This window comes from Chiloscyllium plagiosum, unplaced genomic scaffold (genome assembly GCF_037043375.1).
Source record: "Chiloscyllium plagiosum isolate Xiang-an unplaced genomic scaffold, Cpla_swu_hap1 HiC_scaffold_10, whole genome shotgun sequence".
NCBI classification, from domain to species: domain Eukaryota; kingdom Metazoa; phylum Chordata; class Chondrichthyes; order Orectolobiformes; family Hemiscylliidae; genus Chiloscyllium; species Chiloscyllium plagiosum.
The window spans coordinates 60,967,328-60,988,499 of NW_028270148.1; the positions used below are offsets into that span (position 1 = coordinate 60,967,328).

At 41.2% G+C, this 21,172-nt stretch overlaps 1 protein-coding gene across 3 annotated transcripts in view; it reads left to right on the top strand.

The window, feature by feature from the left end:
* sptbn1 (spectrin, beta, non-erythrocytic 1) overlaps positions 1 to 21,172 on the top strand; it is a 292,639-nt gene that overhangs the window by 222,781 nt on the left and 48,686 nt on the right. For all 3 annotated transcript variants that reach the window (XM_043695961.2, XM_043695960.2, XM_043695962.2), the window contains 11 exons: positions 4,307 to 4,609; positions 4,839 to 4,992; positions 6,949 to 7,819; positions 11,714 to 11,851; positions 12,444 to 13,200; positions 13,882 to 14,084; positions 15,031 to 15,121; positions 15,233 to 15,379; positions 17,897 to 18,160; positions 19,515 to 19,739; positions 20,429 to 20,518. In XM_043695961.2, the coding sequence (XP_043551896.1) occupies positions 4,307 to 4,609; positions 4,839 to 4,992; positions 6,949 to 7,819; positions 11,714 to 11,851; positions 12,444 to 13,200; positions 13,882 to 14,084; positions 15,031 to 15,121; positions 15,233 to 15,379; positions 17,897 to 18,160; positions 19,515 to 19,739; positions 20,429 to 20,518 (3,243 nt within the window). The remainder of the gene's footprint in view (positions 1 to 4,306; positions 4,610 to 4,838; positions 4,993 to 6,948; positions 7,820 to 11,713; positions 11,852 to 12,443; positions 13,201 to 13,881; positions 14,085 to 15,030; positions 15,122 to 15,232; positions 15,380 to 17,896; positions 18,161 to 19,514; positions 19,740 to 20,428; positions 20,519 to 21,172) is intronic.

Sequence of the window (21,172 nt, forward strand, 5' to 3'; positions counted from 1 at the left end):
TAAAGTCATCGGCAATCATTCCCTAATAACTATTGTCCACCTCAGAAATTCCCTGTCACTGATCATGCATTCTAAGGGTTCTTGTGTGGCTGATGAGCCTGATCCTAGAAACATATCCCTGACCACACATTTGGTGGGTGTTTCTGGGAAGTGGAACTGGGCTCTGGCCTTAATTATGAGCATTCCTTTCTCTGGTTCCTTCTCCATACTTTCTTTTGTCGAAGGGTGTTCTCAAAGAATTGTATCCCTTCATATAGGAGATTCCTCCAAATCAGATTCTTCTGGACAGGAGTCTCCCATGCTTTGATATTTGTTACATTTCTTGAGGTTAGCCTTCAGAGACTGTTTGAAATGCTTCCCTGGTCATCTTTTCATTTGAGTGCCTTCCTTGAGCTAGGCAAAGAAGATTTGCCAAGGTAGTCAAAATTCAGGCATGCTCAGCATGTGGCTGATCCAATGGAAGTTGGTTTCAGATAATCATATTCTCATTGCTGGTGTTGTTGACTCCTTCAAGGGTGCTAATATAAAGAATCTGTCTCAAACCGCTTTGGTGGTACTTCTCCCAGGCCTTGAGGTGGCATCTATACATAGTTCCAAGTTTCAGAGTCATAAAGGCAGTTGCCTTAAAAACAAGGGTCTTGATATCTGTACAAATGTTTTGGTTGTCAAAGGGTCTCATCCGTAAAAATTCTAAGGTGGTGCTTGTGGATTGGACCTCCATGTCAAAATCAGCAGTAGATGAGAGGTGGCACCCCAGATAGGGAAAATGTTCCATGTTTGGAGGATTTTTCTGTTGATCTAAATGGTGGGATTGACCAGAACCTGCCCTGGTAAAGGACTTGAGTCGTCTTCAGATTGAGACTGAGGCCAGTTGTTTGGTATACTTACGCAAAGATGATAGTGAGGCTTGAAGATTCTCTTCCACAAAAGTATAGATGACATTGTCATTTGAATACTGAAGTTTCGCAAGCAAGGTTGGTGTTCTTTTTTCCTTTGGACTTCAACCTATTGAGGTAGAAAACCTTTCCGTCTCTCTTTTAGACAATGTCCAAACCACTGGAATGCTTATTCTTGACCAGATAAAGGATGGTGGCGATGAAGATGGAAAAAAGATTGGGGCAATAACAAATGTCTGCTTGACCTCAAAGGATTCTTTCATAATATTGTCAGAGAGGGCTGTCACCAACTTCTTGTTCTAGAAGAGATGGAGAATGTTGATGAATTTCTGTGGACACCATGGTCTTCCATAACACTTCCCAATTGACTAACTCAAAAACCTTGATCAGATAAATGAAGGCCTTGTATATTTCCACAGTTCATATGGGCTGACTCCCTAACAGATTTCTTCAGAGAATGGAGAAGGTGCCCAGTGAGGATTCAGGAAATGATTTTCCCAGCGATGGAGAGTAGGCAGAACTCTATGTATTGGCAGGAGAATCGACGTTTTGGGCATGAGCCCTTCTTCAGGAATGAGGAAAGTGTGCCAAGCAGGCTAAGATAAAAGGTAGGGAGGAGGGACTTGGGGGAAGGGTGTTGGAAATGCGATAGGTGGAAGGAGGTTAAGGTGAGGGTGATAAGGTGATGATAGGCCAGAGTGGGGGTGGGGGCGAGAGAGGTCAGGAAGAAGATTGCAGGTTAGGAAGGTGGTGCTGAGTTTGAAGTTTGGGACTGAGACAAGATGGGGGAGGGTAAATGAGGAAACTGGAGAAATCTGAGTTCATCCCTTGTGGTTGGAGGGTTCCTAGGTGGCAGATGAGGCGCTCTTCCTCCAGTCGTCGTGTTGCTATGGTTTGGTGATGGAGAAGTCCAAGGACCTGCATGTCCCTGGTGGAGTGGGAGGGGGAGTTGAAGTGTTGAGCCACGGGGTGGTTGGGTTGGATGGTCCGGGTGTTCCAGAGGAGTTCTCTGAAACATTCCGCAAGTAGGCGGCCTGTCTCCCCAATATAGAGGAGGCCACATCGGGTGCAGCGGATGCAGTAAATTATGTGTGTGGAGGTGCAGGTGAATTTGTGGTGGATATAGAAGGATCCCTTGGGGCCTTGGAGGGAAGTAAGGTGGGAGGTGTGGGTGCAAGTTTTGCATTTCTTGCGGTTGCAGGGGAAGGTGCCGGCAGTGGAGGTTGGGTTTGTGGGGGGTGTGGACCTGACAAGGGAGTCACGGAGGGAATGGTCTTTTCGGAACACTGATAGAGGAGGGGAGGGAAATATATCCCTGGTGGTGGGGTCCGTTTGGAGGTGGCGGAAATGACAACGGATGATACGATGTATATGGAGGTTGGTGGGGTGGTAGGTGAGGACCAGTGGGGTTCTGTCCTGGTGGCGATTGGAGGGGCGGGGCTCAAGAGCGGAGGAACGAGAAGTGGAGGAGATGCAGTGGAGAACTCCTCTGGGACACCCGGACCAACCAACCCGTGGCTCAACACTTCAACTCCCCCCTTCCTCTCCACCAAGGACATGCAGGTCGTTGGACTCCTCCATCGCCAAACCATAGCAACACGATGGCTGGAGGAAGAGCGCCTCATCTTCCGCCTGGGAATCCTCCAACCACAAGGGATGAACTCAGATTTCTCCAGTTTCCTCATTTACCCTCCCCCTACCTTGTCTCAGTCCCAACCCTCAAACTCAGCACCACCTTCCTAACCTGCAATCTTCTTCCTGACCTCTCCGCCCTCTCCCCCACTCCGGCCTATCGCCCTCACCTTATCACCTCACCTTAACCTCCTTCCACCTATCGCATTTCCAACGCCCCTCCGCCAAGTCCCTCCTCCCTACCTTTTATCTTAGCCTGCTTGGCACACTTTCCTCATTCCTGCAGAAGGGCTCATGCCCGAAACGTTGATTCTCCTGCTCCTTAGATGCTGCCTGACCTGCTGCGCTTTTCCAGCAACACATTTTCAGCTCTGATCTCCAGCATCTGCAGTCCTCACTTTCTCCTAGAAGAACTCTCAGTAATACCCAGAGTTGATTTGACTCCTTCCTTGAAGATGGTGGCGATAGCAGCATTCCTGAGATCAGGGATTTCTTCATTGTCCCAGATTTACATTAACAGTTGAAGGAGATGAAAGGTAAATTCTGCTCCTCCAAGTTTGAAAATTACCTCTGGAATCCTATCCCATTTGTGCAGCTTTTCCAAACTTTGTATGTAACTTCAACCTCTGCCACGTTAGATGATATTCCAAGATCATCTTTGGTGGAGAGTTGGAGGATTTCCTCAAAGATGTCCTCTTCTACAATTTTTCTGCAGTGTAGGAGTTATAGAGTCATAGAGATGTACAGCATGGAAACAGACCCTTCGGTCCAACCTGTCCATGCCAACCAGATATCCCAACCCAGTCTAGTCCCACCTACATGTTTTCTCCATCGAAGGCTGATGTCTCTATATCTTTTAAAAAGGTTCTTTCCTGCTGCACACCAATTTAAGGCCAAGGGTATTGGATCCATATATTGCCTTGGTAGCACTGAAGAAGTCCCAGATGTCATGCTTGTTGGTAAGGAATTGCAGCTCCTTAGGTTTCTGAAGCCACCATTGGTTCTTGATTTTCCTAGTTGTTCTTTGTAAATCTGCCTTTGCTGTTTGATAAGTTCTTCTCTCTGCCTTGCTGATGATGTCATCTTGCAAGGCATCAAGAGCTTTCCTCAATGTCAATGATCGTGGATGATGGAGTCATTCTCTTCAAAGCTATCTTCGCGTGTTCTGCTCTTGTAACCAATTTTTTTTTTACAGCATGAGATGATGGCTGTCTTAAGCTCTTTTGAGATTTCCTTCACTCCTCTCCATCAAAATAAGTACTTTGGAAATTTTGATGAAGTCATTGTCAGAACTAATGTTATAGTCCCACAAGCCGTAATAAATTCCTGATCCTGAAACTTAGTTGTCCTCCCCATGTTGCAAACTTTCTGGCTAAATCAGTCCAGGTCATGGCGATGAATGAGATTGTTGCATTCGTCAATTACATATTGTCATTAGCAGAGGCTTTTGAGGAGGGCAATTATATGTTAACGTAAAACTGTTTGATGAATTGTGGCAAGAAAATTAATAATTTTGAGGCAGGTGAGTAAAATTAAGAAAATCTTGTGTTCAACCACATACTTTCCTATAATGAGAACTTAAAAATATGTTGTGCTACTATTGTGATGCAACTATTTAAAGCTGTAGTTTTTTAATACTTTTTCATCTTTTTTGGTAGGCTTCTGAAAATCATGTATATTTCATTAATCCATCCATTTGGCTGTACTTACAGATGTCTGTCTTTCTGAATATTTTAAAATGCCATCATCTAATATGACTTCTAACTCTTGTGCCACAGGACAATTTTGGTTTTGATCTCCCAGCTGTGGAAGCTGCCACTAAGAAGCATGAAGCTATTGAGACAGACATTGCTGCTTATGAAGAGCGAGTGCAGGCAGTAGTGGCTGTGGCCAAGGAGCTCGAAGCAGAGAATTACCATGACATCAAACGCATCACCGCACGGAAAGAGAATGTCTACAGACTGTGGGAATACCTACTGGAATTACTCCGAGCTCGTCGTCATCGTTTAGAGATGAATCTCAACTTGCAAAAGATTTTTCAGGAAATGCTGTATATCATGGACTGGATGGATGAAATGAAGGTAGAGAAATCAACTTTTCCAATATTATAGAGGTGTACTGTGGAATTTATTCCATTTACATAAGCTATAACTAACAAATGTACCCAAAGCAATTTTTTTAACAGCCTATATACAAAATAGTGATTTGAAATTTCCACTCTAAATAACTTGTTAATGCTTTATAAATCCTTTTTGTTGATTTCAGTATATTTGGCCTAATACTTAATGGAAGTTGTTGAAATTGTTGCAGGTTCTTTTGCTGTCACAAGATTATGGGAAACATTTACTTGGCGTAGAGGATCTCCTGCAGAAACATGCACTGGTGGAAGCTGATATTGCTATCCAGGCTGACAGAGTGAAAGTTGTCAATGCTTCTGCTCAGAAATTTGCTTCTGAAGGTGAAGGTATGTTTTAAGCTTTCTCTCTTTCTGTCTTGGCTCTTATGTAATACTTTGGATGCCAGAGTTGTGGCTCAGTGTATAATATGCTATATTGACAATGAGGATTGAACCTTACTAGAAATCTATTAAGTGCCTTGTTTGGAAAGATACAGAGAGGGTTACACACTGTAAACCCTAGTGAGGTTTCTCATACTGTCCTCCCAAACCTGCTTCATTACCAATGCACTCGACCCTATGGTGCCCCAATGATCATAATCTCCTAATTTTCATGTCAGAAATTGTCAACATCTAGTTTCTTTCCACTAGGTGGAAGAATGGGATTTGCACAAACAGCAATGAAGTGATATAGAATCTTCATTATTACACTATAAAGGACTCTTGCTAGTCACTAGTGAAAATCTCATTCAACACTTGGGTGAAAAATGGGATTTTTTTGCTCACAATGGAAGGAAGCCACCCATTGCTGATCTCACATGGTTCTCCCAACTGTCTCACCAATGTCCACATCAATCAATGCTTTTGATTCTGTACTGAACAATCGGTGTAGAACAGGAATGCATTTGGTTTCATTGCAGGAGACAGCGGAAATGAGAATCATGAAATGTTTCAGTTTCTTAATTGTGCTTCCGTCATTCCTGCTGAGAAAGACACATGGTGTGCCATTGAGCAATACTAACAATGGAGTTAAACTCTGACTTTCTTAAATGCTCGCAACCATGATGGCAACAAGGAAAAAGGTTGTAAAATGCTAGAAAATTACAAATTGTTAAATTTAGAATCTTGTAAATCATGTTCACACAAATAGGAAACTGGAGCTACAGTTCTATTTCACCGCTATTTTAATATGTCATTTTGTAGCCACTTTAGAATGACATTGGTGTAACTCTGTGCATAGGTCATTTATCATGTTCAATCTGACTTCCATGCATAACTATTGGGGATAAATGTACAGAAACTTCATGAAAATTGAAGGTGTAGTGGACAGCGAAGAAAGTTACCTCAGAGTACAATGGAATCTTGATCAGATGGGCCAATAGGCTGAGGAGTGGCAGATGAAGTTTAATTGAGATAAATGTGAGGTGCTGCATTTTGGAAAGGCAAATCAGCAGGACTTATACACTTAATGGTAAGGTCCTGGTGAGTGTTGCTGAACAGCGAGATCTTGCAGTGCAGGTTCGTAGTTCCTTGAAAGCAGAGTCACAGATAGATAGGATAATAGAAAATACGATAGGTATGCTTTCCTTTATAGGTCAGAGGATGGAGTGTAGGAGTTGGGAGGTCATGTTACAGCTGTGCAGGACATTAGGTAGGAATATTTTAGAATATTGTGCGCAATTCTGGTCTCTCTGCTATTGGGAAACTTGAAAGGGTTCAGAAAAGATTTACAAGGCTATTGCTAGGATAGGAGGATTTGAGGTATAGGGAAAGGCTGATTAGCCTGGGGCTGTTTTCCCTGGAGCATCAGAGGCTGAGGAGTGGTCTTATAGTATTTTATAAAATCTTGAAGGGCGTGGAAAGGGTAAATAAGCAAGGTCTTTTCCCTGAGTTTGGCGAGTCCACTGCCAGAGGACATAGAGGGGAAAGATTTAAAAATGACCTAAGGGACAATGCTTTTGTGCAGAGGGTGGTGCATGTATGGAAGAGCTGCCAGAGGAAGTGGAGGAGGCTGGTACAATTACAACATCTGGATGGGTATATGAATAAGAAAGTTTTAGAGGGATATAGGCCAACTGCTGGAATATCTGGTCAGCATGGACAAGTTGGATCAAAGGATCTGTTTCCGTGCTGTACATCTCTATAATTCTATGACTCTAAATATATGTTTTAGAAATGGTAGGAGTTCCAGTTGGCATACAGGATTCTATACTGTTGCTGTACTACTAAACTCAATTGAAATGGGTTTTGTTAGTAAGTTTATGAACATGTTGAAAGAGGCATTTTCTTCTCCTCCCTCTTCAGGTTACAAACCATGTGACCCACAGGTTATTCGTGATCGTGTGACCCACCTGGAATTCTGTTACCAAGAGCTTTGTCAGCTGGCAGCTGAGCGAAGGGCTCGTTTGGAAGAGTCCCGACGCCTCTGGAAGTTCTTCTGGGAGATGGCAGAGGAAGAAGGCTGGATCCGGGAGAAAGAGCAGATACTTTCATCAGCTGACTATGGCAAAGATCTAACCAGTGTAATTCGTCTTCTCAGTAAGCACAAGGCATTTGAGGATGAAATGAGTGGACGGCGTGGACCTCTTCAACAAACGATAAAAGAAGGTGAAGCAATGGTATCAGAGGAGCACTTTGGATCAGAAAAGATTAAGGAGAGGATTAAAGACATCCAGGAGCAGTGGGCCCACCTTGAACAACTATCTGCAGTTCAGAAAAAGCGATTGGAAGAAGCTGCTAATGTTCACCAGTTTAAAGCTGATGGTGATGATATTGATGTGTGGATGTTAGATATTCTGAGGATTGTCTCCAGTAATGATGTTGGTCATGATGAATACTCCACTCAAGCCCTAGTGAAGAAACACAAAGATGTTGGTGAGGAGATTGCGAGCTACAGACAAATCATTGATGCACTACATGAACAGGGGCGAAGTCTGCCGGATGAGTATTACAAGTCACCAGAAGTAGAAGGGAGATTGACTGATATTGAGGAGCGTTACAAGGAGTTAGCAGAACTGGCACGGCTTCGTAAACAAGCCCTCCAGGATGCGCTGTCACAGTACAAAATGTTCAGTGAAGCAGATGCATGTGAATTATGGATTGATGAAAAGGAACAGTGGCTGAACAGCATGGAGATACCAGAAAAACTTGAAGATCTCGAGGTTATCCAACATAGGTAAGGAATAAAGTGTTCGCATTATGAAAGGTAAAAGATGATTAATTATTCAAGGCCCATGTTAAAAGAGATGTGAATGAAAATTGAAATTGAAATCAAATATTGTAAGTCAGAGGTCAGCAAACTTAATACCAAGAAGAGATTTTTTTAAGTTTACTGAAGATAATGAAAAACATGACAGAGAACATTTCAAAGGCTTTTATGAGAAGAATGTTATTGGAATAGTGCTTTCTCATAAGTACGTTGGCCTGAAAATTTCTTGACTCACTGCACCTGTCTGAGTAGAAATTACCCTGAATGTTCTAACTACTTATAGAGTAAGTCAAGCATCTGTAACAATTCTCATCAGCTGTTCAACAGGACTCTGCAGAATTAATCCTTTTGTGAATTTAGACTCTCAACCAGACTTGCTTTGTGATACCACTTCATTTCCAGAGAATTACGAACAGGTGAATCATATATCTAGGCAGTTCGGCACATCCTAATATTGTTGTACATTGTGTAGATTGGATGAATATATATGTAAGAGCCATGAGTTGGCAATGAAAGGTATGAGGGGGAATTGGGGATAGGCAGGTGTGGCATGAGGCTGAAAGGGGCTATGGGGGTGGGTGGAATGCTTGAGTTGGCATGGAGTTGGCATGAGTGGGCGTGGGTAAGACCTTTTGAACTTGTCTTTCAAAAGATTTTGAGTTCAAATTATGGTTTGCAGCTCCTGTGGGATCTGTGAACCATGTTTCATAGACAAGGTGGCTTAACTCTAAAGTTTTTGGGATCTAGGCGGATTCTACTCTTGTAATTGGGCCAGCTAGATTAAAGTAAATCCCACACTGGAAGTTGGGAGTACTGAGAATTAGGGTAAAAATCTGCAATCAGGTCCTGTCATTGCTTTTAAGTGCCTCCCATCTGGGTCTATGTTAATAAAGTTTTTTAAGAAAAGGAAAAGCCATTTATTTAACTTGAAAATGGGAGTGTTTAATGAAGCGCAGCTAACAAACAGGGCTGTAGTGAGCTGCTTGTGATTCCAGAGCAGATCCAAATCTGGATGCATAGTGTGTGAATACTTTGTTGTAAGAGAAATGCATTTACTGATTATTTCAGCATTTCTGTTTTGATTCCATGTAAGTATGAATTCATTGTTCTTCATTTTAAAATAAACACCTTTTAATGTTTAAATAGCATGGTGTTTGTTAATACCATGCCAGTGTATTGAGGTACTAGTTCTACGGTTACTGGTTTTATCATGTACAGTATACCCTTAGGTTGCCCCCGAATTGTATGTAAGGCTATTTTAATGGCTCAAGAACAAAATATCATGAGTCGGAACAGAAAATGCTTGGAAACATTCAGTGGGTCAGACAACATCAGTGAAGAGGAAAATAACATTTAATTAGAATTGTGGCACCCAACCTGTGGTCCACAGAGAACACACCAGAGCATTTCATCCAGCCTTGAATCACAGCACAAACATGAATCTTTCAAGAAACTGCTTGTTCAATCAGGGGTTCTTCCTGGCCTGCCTGTTGCAGGTTTGCTTGTGTGCCGATCAGCAACAAATTGAAGAAGAGAACCATTCTGTGATTCAAGTATGCATGACCAGCTGGAGGCCTCGAGCCCTGGCAGTGAGTCTGCAGGCTGGCTCTGGAAACCAGAGATTTTCATCAGGTATCGCTGGTGACTGGGACAGGAGGAAGAAAGTGAGATCTGGGACTTAGGAGGAGACTGCTCATTTGCTTCATCCTCCCCTGAACTCCACAAAGCAGTCACTGGGGACACGTGGTGGCAGGTGTAAATGTGTTAGCTTGCCTTATTCTTGTAAAAGGGGAAATCTCTGATAATGTACTAGTAGGTCTGCCTGAAGGTCAGCTTCTTGTCGGGGGTATAGTGGGTGGCTGTGGCAACCAGGGCTGAGCAGGGGTGCAAGGACTAGGCCAACTCAAGCAGCTCCTCCTGGCTGGCTGGGGCAACCACTCCAGGTCACTACCACTGAATGTGGGAGATGAAGGGTACAGGAAGGTGGGGAGGCAGATAAGGAAGCAGGGAGCCACTGACCATACCCCATTGAACTTGTAAGGATTGGTGGTTTCTGGGTACTCGCCCAGCAGTTATCTGGTCTATGGTACATGTTGAAGTGTTCCCAGTAAACTACCATCTTGGAGACCTGCAGCGCTGCCTTCACGCACAAAAGGAGTTGGAATGCATTTTCAAAAATTTTCAAAAGCAGTTTTGCTGTTCATCGTGCTTCATTTCCCTTGAAAAATTTGTTGTTCTTAAAGAAGTTCTTTGGAGCACAGAATCCCAGGGTTTAGTTTCTAAACGGGTTCAGAGAGTGGGAAGAGTGAGAGAGAGAAAGAAGGGGAGGGCATGAAAGAAGAAGAGAAGGAAAGCAACCTGTGAGAGGAGGAAACCCAGTCTAAACGTCAACTCACTTTCAACCCGCACATTTCCTGTGAATTTTTGGCAAGGACATGTTGGAGTGACCTCCAACAGAAGCAATGCAAAGTCAGCATTAGTCTAAATCTCAATCCTTAGCTTGGTCCCAGTCATCACCCTCTCCCCTCGTGAAAATGAATTGGGTCTTATTCTTTTTCTCTCCCGTGCTTTGCTTGACCAAAAAAGCAAAGATTGGCAATATTGTTAAGCTTTGATTCTTGGTACTTTTTAAAATCGCTTCTATTAAATACTCATTTGAATAGTCAGTTTACTACTTCAGAATTTTTTTGATGAGGTTAATGTTTACTGTTGATTGATTTGTTGATGTCACTTGTACTGAGATACAGTGAAAAGTGTTGTTTTACATGCTTTACAGGCAGATCGTACCATACAAAGTGCACCAGGGTAGCAGAACAGAGTGCAAAATACAATGTTATTACTGTGGAGAAGGTGCAGAGAGGGAGAGAGAGATCAGAATTAACATTTGAGAGGTCCATTCAAAAGTCTGATAACAGTGGGGAAGAGGCTGTTCTTGAATTTATTTGTGTGTGTATTCAAACCTTTGTATCTTTTGTCCGGTGGTGGATCAGAGTATAACCGGGGTGGGAGGGGTCTTTGATTATGTTGGTTGCTTTCCCAAGGCAGTAGAAAATATAGATGGAATCAGTGGATGGAAGACTGGTTTACAGTATGAGCCCCCACTGGATTGGCCACAATTGCATTAGAATAATCACCTTTTATTGTTGAGTGTTTAAATACACGGCTGCTGATTTGTGTTACTAAGTTATCAAGCTATCAAATCCCTGGATCCTTGGCCTGGGTTGACTAATCTGATCACTGCTGAATTATTGATGAACACTACAGTGTGTCTGCAAACCTTTGGTTTTGAGAACTGAAAATTCAGCCAATATTTCGCTTCGAATGGCTATTCAGTAATGTATCCTGAAACAGTGTGCCACAGTGCATTATATGTAAGTATAAGATTGAGCTAATCTGACCTATCTCCACAATTGGAGTCTGCCAGTACTATTTATCCCAGTTGATATATTGAATACCCACCATGCGAGAGAGCAGAAAGCTATAAGTATCACTGACCTCTTATTATTGCATAAATTGCTTTATTCACTTATGGAACAAGAAGATAGAAAGTTGGAGACAGAATACGTTATATAAGTTGTGGATGTAAGTTGTATTCAGGTTTGTATTCGGTGAACCTCCAGTGAAGCACTGGTGTTAGTGACCCGCTTTCTGTTTATGTGTTTAGGTTTCCTTGGGTTGGCGACGTCAAAACTTGCTCACTTTATACAAGTATAAAACTAACCAAATATTAGGTTTTGTACATGTTCCCAGACTCCCCTTAATAATAATATTATTCAATATTTTTGCTTTTAAAGAATTAGGGAATCAAGCTCATATTCAAACTTTTGATTTATTTAATTTTCTTCTGTATTTCTACTCCAGGTTTGAAAGTCTGGAGCCAGAAATGAACAACCAGGCTTCTCGTATTGCAGTGGTGAACCAAATTGCTCGTCAGTTGATCCACAGTGGGCATCCCAGTGAAAAGGAGATCAAAGCACAGCAAGATAAGCTAAATACAAGGTTTGTTTGGCACCCAAAAAATAAGTATTGAGTAATTAGAAAATAGAATATGATTGAATAAATATATTCCTCATTTTAATTTTGCTGCAGTTTTCTTATATTCTAATCTGTTATGTATGAACCATCAGCAATAAGTTAATTAGACTTGGGATAAATTTCAGTTCTACCCGCCCAACCTACCACTTACTTATATTTGTTCAGTAGTTCACTAGGTTTGTGTTTACTGGTTTCTTAACGTAGTGTAGGCAGTTATGTTGCATGTATGTTTTCGATTATACGTGGATTGGACTTAAAACTGTCAAGTCAAGTGAGCATTTTATTCCTCATTCAAAAGATATTTGTCAGTTTATTGTAGAGTGAAACATTTCATGTATCAAACTTGAATGGGTTAAAATCTGAATAGATGCCACAGAAAGGTAAAAGCACACAGACATGCGTTTTGATTTTAACTACTCCACCTGGCAGTAATCTGGATGGTAGTGGACAGCAGTTTAAATATGCTTGTTGCTTACCCCTCAAGTTTTCTTGTGGCCAAGAAGGGCAAAATTCTGTATCTCTGGAAATTTGATTCCATTTTCTATTCTGATTCTAGATGGAGTCAATTCCGTCAACTAGTGGACCAAAAGAAAGATGCACTCAATTCTGCACTCAGCATTCAGAATTATCACCTTGAATGCAATGAAACAAAGTCTTGGATTAGGGAAAAGACCAAAGTCATTGAATCCACGCAAGATCTGGGCAATGATCTTGCTGGTGTCATGGCCCTCCAAAGGAAATTAACTGGAATGGAACGTGATTTGACAGCTATTGAAGCTAAGCTAGATGATCTACAGAAAGAAGCTGAAAGACTAGCTGCTGAACATCCTGATCAGGCAAATGCTATCATGAGCCGACTTTCAGAAATTAATGATGTCTGGGAAGAAATGAAATGTACTTTGAAGAACCGAGAAGAATCACTTGGTGAGGCAAATAAGCTTCAGCAATTCCTGCGCGATTTGGATGACTTCCAGTCTTGGCTTTCAAGAACCCAAACTGCTATTGCTTCTGAAGATATGCCCAACACTCTGGCAGAAGGGGAGAAGCTGCTCACCCAGCATGAAAACATCAAAAATGAAATTAATAATTATGAAGAAGACTACCAGAAAATGCGTGATATGGGTGAAATGGTAACACAGGGACAGACAGATGCACAATATATGTTCTTACGCCAGCGTCTGCAAGCTTTGGATACTGGATGGAATGAGCTGCACAAAATGTGGGAGAACAGGCAGAATCACTTGTCTCAATCTCATTCATACCAATTGTTTTTAAGAGACACAAAACAAGCAGAGGGGTTCCTCAACAACCAGGTAAGATAAATATGGATCTACTTTTAATATTGACTTTCAATTCCACCGTAAGTCTTGGAGCATTTGGTATGTTTCTAATATTGACCTAGCATCTTCCTTAGTGCATCATAACATTTTCCTTCACTTTTTAAAATTTTACTTAAATTTGATGAAACTTAAATTCCAGTGGCCCACTGTTTGAAACCTGTTGCCTTTTGGTCCAGATCAACACAAAATTCTCAGCTGAGCAGATATAAACAGTAAAATAGATAAACTTTTTTTCTGATTAGAAGTCAATAGGTTTTTTTTAGTATTACTCTAAATTTGCTTCTTATTCTTTCATGGAATGTGAATGTTGCTAGCATTTGTTGCCAGGCACTAAATGCCCTTAAAGTGAGAGGCCTATTTGAACTGCTGCAATACATCTGGTATGGATTCACTCTCAGTACTATTAGGAAGAAAGTTGCATCTGGGCATGCAAATCAAAATTTAAGCAGTGAAATATAACAATATAAAGGCAATTATAAGAATTTATAAAATACTGAACTGTAATCCAAGCTGTTCCAAGAAAACTCTTGTACTGAGCATATATCATGTTCAAAGGTGGAACTCATCATTTTATGTGCAATCAATGTATTACTTCTCAGATTACAAGTAGCAGTACGAAGCTGATTGGCAATTTTTTCCTTTGTTAAAATAAAGGAGTACGTCTTAGCACACACTGAAATGCCCACCACACTTGAGGGTGCTGAAGCTGCCATTAAGAAGCAGGAGGACTTCATGACTACCATGGATGCGAATGAAGATAAGATAAATGGAGTGGTGGAGACAGGCAGGAGACTAGTCAGCGATGGCAATATTTATTCTGACAAAATCCAGGAAAAAGTTGACTCAATTGATGAAAGGTACAAATGCACTAATCAAGTGAGGTTCAGTTCTTCCTGTAAATCCCTGAGTTTAATATTCTATTTTCATGAAGTATTTGCTCTGAAAATTCTACATTATTAGAAGTATTTTATTATATAATATTGGAACCTTGTTGGAGAATGCGTCATGAAAGAAATTTCCATTGAATGCCTATTACAGTACCAAAATTTGACTTTTAATCAGGAAAACAACTAGACGTTTTAAGGTTATATAGGAACAGTTCTCAACTATAAATTCTCCTGTTCCCTCTGGCACTAAATCTTTATTTAATCTTGCTAATCTCTTTCTTTTCATATATTGATGGAAGCTTTTATAGTTTCTATCATCTCACCTCTTTTTCCCAAAAGTTCCTTTAGCAGCATTGGTGCTGACTTGATAACCCAGTCAATGTACAAATCTGTCATCCATTATGACTGTGTAACACACGTCACATGCATCTCTAATATCCTAATTTGTAGTATGCCCAACACCTCATACCTTAGCTTCATTTTCTATAAACAACTCTCACCAATGTTTCTTTCCCCTTGCTGTTCTTCTTAACCCATGTCCCATTGGGCTGCATTTAACGCTTAGAGGAAGTGCCTCAAGACTCAACTATTGTTGATTTGTCCTTGCATTTGACCAAATCTGAATCATAGACTTGTGTTACATCATTGTTTTGTGGTGTCATTTTCAAGCTTTAATTATTGTGTTTAGTGTATAGAATGGATTAATGAATTCCTTTTTCTTTGGCCCATTCAGAAGCTCCATTTCATCAGGGTGCAATAACAGGGAAGAAAAGGGGAAAAGTTACACATTTAAAATTTAGTGCTTGATAATCTTTAGGAGAATTCCTTTTTTTAAAAAAAAAAGCAAATTTTTTTAATTTACAAAATTTAGTCTAAATAGCTTTTTAAAAATGTTCCTATTAAATTTAACTTACAGACATAAGAAGAATCGTGAGGCTGCCAGTGAACTACTTATGCGCCTTAAGGACAACAGAGATCTGCAGAAGTTCCTTCAAGACTGCCAGGAAGTAAGCTTGCTTTACGAGTCATTTTACCAAATTAACATATGCTGTTTTGTTGTATCTCACTGCAAATAATTATTGCTTTGTTCCTTAAATAATAATGTTTTTCTTTTGCAGCTGTCCCTTTGGATCAGTGAGAAGATGCTCACTGCTCAGGACATGTCCTATGATGAAGCGAGAAATTTGCATAGCAAATGGCAGAAACATCAGGCTTTTATGGCAGAGCTTGCATCAAATAAAGAATGGCTGGATAAAATTGATAAGGTTTGATGGAATTTTGAATACTCCCAGCACTTTTCTGTGATAAATATATAGCAGTTAACTCATTTCTATTTTTATTTTTGTGACAGTAATAAAATAGTTAATAATTGATGTCAACTTATTAGATGTATACAATGTTAAACCTTGCAGTATTAAAATAAGGTGCTTGCTTCTCATGAAGTAGAGGGAAAAACAGCAAATATAAATTGCCAACTGGTATTTTTGCTTTACTGATTTGCTATAATACTGCAGAGCTAGATTACATTTTTGCTTAAATTATGTTCCCCCCTTTCTGGTTTACTACTTTTTCCAAATCAGCTTTGCAATCTTAACCTTTATGTAGTTACCAAACAGCCTTACTTCTCCTATCATTACCTAAGTTCTCACAAGTCTGAACTTAATGAGCTAGTATTTTAAAGAAAATGTACAATTTTAGGTATAAATGGTTGATAGTAATGTGTTTAAATAAGGAACCTGGAAACTCTACAATCTAATTCTCACACTCTCACTCTTACTCACTCTCTCTCTCTCACTCTCTCACACACACACACACACACACTGTCTGGCTCAGTCACACTCAACATTGCCTCTCTCGCAAGCTGTCTCACTCACACACTCTTGCATTCACTCTCTTCCAGTCTCTCACCAACACTCACTCTTCCTCAATCACCATTTCTGTCTCTCACTCACTTTCTGTCTTCCACTCACTCCTGCTCTTTCTTGCACTTTCTCTCTCTTCCACTCTCACTCGCTCGCACTCTGTCATTAACAATCACACACTCATGCTCTCTCTCTTTCTCAGGCTCACTCCAATTCTCTGCCATTACCTCTGTCACTATCTCCCACTCATTCTCACTGAACCTCTCCTACTCGCGCACACTCCTAATTACCACTCTCATTCTCTCACTCACTGACGTGCTCAGCCTCTCATTCTTTTGCTCTTTCTCATTGTTTCATTCTCTTTCATTCTCTCACTCATTATTTCATTCTCACTCACTCATTCTCTCATGGTTTAGCACTCAAGCTCTCTCGCTCACTGTCTCACTCATACACACTCACTCTTAGTCTCATTCATTCTCAATCATGCAGAATCTTTTTTGCTTCCACTCACTCACTCACTCACTCACTCACACACACACACACACACACACACACACACACACACACACACCAACTTACCCTGTCTATCTCACTCATGCTATCCCTCACTAATGTTGCATCTTACTCACTGGCAAATACTCACACAATATCATAAATTCACACTTTCTGTCACACTCCCCCTTTCCCTCTTGCATGTTCCCTCTTGGTCGCGTTCCAGCCCCCCCTCCTCACACACCCCTCTCCCAGGCGTGCTCTCGACCCCTCTCTCTGGCACAACCCCTCTCCCTCCCTCTCTACCTCGCATGCTCTCGCCCCCTTCTTTTGCGATCTTGTCCCCTCCCTCCTGGCGCTTTCACTCCCGTCCCTCCTCGTGTGCTCTCACTTCCCTCCCTCCTTGTGTGGTCTCGCCCCCTCCCTCCTTGTGTGGTCTCGCCCCCTTCTTCCTCTTTCCCTTGTGCACTCTCACCCCCTCCTTCCTCGAGCGCACTTGCACTCTCACCCCCTCCCTCCTTGCATGCTGTCGTCCCCCTCCCTCCCGTGCCCCCACCTCATCGCACACTCTCGCCCCCTGCCTCCTCACGTGCTTTCGCGCCCTTGCGTACTCTTCGCCCCTTGCTCCCTCGCGCTCTCACACGCTCTCGCCAACTTGCTCCCTCATGCACTCTCGCCTCCTCCCCCCTCGTGCGCTTTCGCTCACTTGCACATTCTCACCCCCTCCCTCCTCGTGCACTCTTGCTTCCTCGTGCTCTCTTGTCCCCGCCCTCCTCGTCACCCCCTTTCTCCCTTGCTCGATCTCACTCCGTCCCTCCTCGCAAGTTCTCGTCTCCGCCTTCCTTGAACGCTCTCGCTCACTTGCACGCTCTCCCACACCCATGCGCACTTTTGCCCTCTCTGTACTAGCGAGCTTTCGCCTCCTCACATGCTCTCACCCCCTCCTTCCTCGTGCTCTTTCGCTTCCTCGCGCTCTCTTACCCTCTGTCCCCCACGTGCTCTCGCCCCCTCTCCCTCCTGCTTCGTGCCACCCTCTCTCTCTCTCGCACTCTCACTTCCTCGAGCGCTCTAGTTTCCTTGTGCGCTGTCACTCCCTTGCATGTTCTTGTCCCTCTCTCTCGAGCGCTCTTGCCACTCTCTCTCCCTCACACGCTTGCGCCACTTCTGGCCCTTGTGCTGTCTCGCACCCTGTCTCCCTCTCTCCCTCATGCTCTGTCACCCTCCTCTCCCTTATTTAATATTGTGCACACTGTTCTTAAATCGCATGGCACAACAGGATATTCACATTCTCAAGTACTTCAATTTTGTAATCAAATGCAAAGAATTAACATTTTAAACCACTTAAGATAGCTTTCTTAAATTTCCACCATTACTTGGAAAATTGCAAAAACTGGTAAATATTGAATATAATTTCAATTTCTCCTGTAGGATGGCATGCAGCTAACTGCAGAGAAGCCAGAGACTGAGGTCGTTGTGAAGGAAAAGCTGACAGCCCTTCACCATTTGTGGGAAGAACTAGAATCCACGACTCAGGCCAAAGCTCAGCGTCTGTTTGATGCCAACAAAGCAGAGCTTTTCACCCAGAGCTGTGCTGATTTAGACAAATGGCTACATAACCTGGAAGGACAGCTCCAGTCTGACGATTATGGCAAAGACCTTACCAGTGTCTCCATTCTACTCAAGAAACAACAGGTATTTACCCAATTTGTTCAGTTAGACAAGGGAGCATGGGCCAGCTGAACCTTCAAATGTGCCTTTTGGTTTAATATTCCTCTGATCATCCATTTCAAAATGAATGATCCAGCACAATTTTGTTGGGCATCTTGGAAATTAAGTGTATGTTGGAGCTTAGAGATTATTCTCATTACTTTAGTAACATCCTGTACTAAGTCAAATTATATATTCATTTGAAAATAGCAGCTATATAAATATGAAACCTCAGTGCAGAGAAAAGATTGAGATGGCAACTTTTGAAAATTAATTGCAGTATAATAAAGTTCCCAGCTACAGCTTATTCTTTTCAAAATGATGTGAAATAATAGGAAGTTTACAACATCAGGAATTTTTTAAAATATCATTTTACATATCTTTGATTAATTTTTTTTGTCTAAACAGTGTTTCAGTGAAATTGTCATCAGGAAACTCCAAATACATACTATATTTCCAGAATCATCTTTTGGGTTAGGCAAAAGGGGTGGCTGCCTAAGGGCACATGCTTGGACCAAAGGCAACTGGGGGGAGGGATGAGGGTTGAGAGGGGGGCACGGGTTGACCTTCGGTTGCAGAATAGGTGGAACAGCTGGAAGCGCATGGTGGGGTCACAGAGTGCGAGTTGCCGTAGGTGTTGTATGTTTGTATGTTTCTGTATCCCATTTTACTTTTCATAAGAGTAAGCAGTAAAAATATTGAGGAATAACATGTTTTCACTGGAAATCATAAGATTCAGACTGGGTAGTTGGGTGGCTTCTTTGGGGCACTTTGCTAATTTAGCTTTTTGTTGTGAATCCACAGCAACTATAACTTATTAACTTAATTTAATGCCTTAAAATTAATGAACACTTCCAAGGTGCCTCACAGGAGTGTTCTCAAACAAAATGTGATGCCGTGCCACTTAAGGAAATAGCAGATAAAAGTAGTTTTTAAGGAGCATCTTAAAAGAGGAAAGAGAAGTGACAGGGGTTACGGAGATAGCTGGTGAACCTACGGCCTTGAAACATATGGTTGCTAGTGGAGCAATTAAGATTGAGGATAAAAAGCCAGGTTTAACACAGCATAAAAGTCTTGGAGGATTCTAAGGCTGGAAGAGGATACAGAGACACGGAAAAATTCGACAAGGCAAGAATTTGAAAACAAGGTTAAGAAATTTAAAATTGATGTGACTTTCGTGTACTGATTTGCATTCTTCTGTTAACGGTCTAGTGATTTTGGATTAGTTCTGCTTTTGTTCCCACAATAACTGCAAAGCACAGGGAGGAATTCGGTATTTCAGCTCATTTGTCATTTGGTACAAGTTAGAAACCACTTTCTTACACCCCTCTCTCATTAGATGTTAGAAAATCAGATTGAAGTGCGAAAGAAAGAAGTGGAGGAATTGAAGAGTCAGGCTCAGATTTTGAGCCAAGAAGGCAAAGATATTGATGAGGTGGATAGCAAGCGCACAGTTGTGGAAAAAAGATTTTTGCAGCTACTCGAACCCCTAAATGAAAGGAAACACTACTTGTTGGCATCTAAAGAAATACATCAATTCAACAGAGATCTGGAGGATGAAATTGTAAGTAGAAATCTCAATGTGTGTTATTTAAACAGAGCATGTCAACTTGAACCTTGTTTTGGTTTGAATAAAATCCATGCAGAAATTAGACACTATGTCTATATTGCTGTTGTTTTAGGTTCAATCTTTTTGTTAATTGCAACCTGTTAGATCAAAGATTACATTTCTTGACTGCAAAGTAACTGATACTTGCTTTAATGTGTTTCAAAAGTGCATATACAGTCTTGTAAATAAACATCATTGAACCTTTAATAATGCTTGAAAGGCCATTTAATTGCTAGTAAGGATAGAATCGTCAACACTATCCCTAATGACTTATGTGAAGTACTTTTATTTAATTTGTTCCCAATTAGAACAGGTAGAAAAATGGTAAAATTACAAATTGACACTCCAATCAGTTAATGTTCTGAATAAAAAGACACATTCTTATTGCTGTATGAAACTGAAGAATGGCTGTATAAGTGACAAGCATATAAACTTTCAAGTATCCTCTGTTCTAAGTTCTTTTTGTTCAAAAATACACTTTTAAAATGTACATAAATGTTTATGGCAATATGAAGCCAACTATAAAAGAAAAGTTTATTGCGTAAGATAAAATATATTTTATTAACAGATGTACCACAAGTATTGATATGGGCAATAATAAAAAAAGAATAGCAAACATTGAGATTCATTTTTATCTTTTTTAGTTGTGGGCTGAAGAACGCATGCCTCTTGCAACATCCACTGACCATGGCCATAACCTCCAGACTGTACAGATGCTGATCAAGAAAAATCAGGTGAAAAATGGAAAATATAAATACAAATGTTTTAAAAATGAAGCATGATCATTCACTGGTAGTAGCCTAATAGCCCAAAATATCCATTGACTTGGACTATTGCTTTTCAGTTAGAGGTTTGTGGCTTCCAGCCTGTATGTAGGATTTGCATAAGTAATTCACACTAATACTTCACTGCTTTACCAAAGAGGTGCTGCATTGATGTAAGTGCCTTCTTCTAAATGAGATGTTAAACCAAACTCTCATTCCTTTTACGGTTGGATCCTTTGACACCGTTTGAAGTGGATCGACTGTTATGCATTTTATTGATGCTTGTGATGACTTGCTATTTGTTTAAAAAAAAATAACAATGATGTTTCAAGAATAATTCTTGAATATTCAATACTTTGGATTATCTTGATTATGAGAAAGTTGGAGAAAGTGAGAACTGCAGATGCTGGAGATCAGAGCTGAAAATTGTGTTGCTGGAAAAGCGCAGCTGGTCAGGCAGCAACCAAGGAGCAGGAGAATCGACGTTTCGGGCATAAGCCCTTCTTCAGGAATGCCATTTATGAGAAAGTTGCCATTCAGTACAAGCTATTTTTTCTGTGATGTAGAAGAATGGAAAATGTAATCTAATCATGATTTGGTTTCAAACTTACAATAATATCAGAT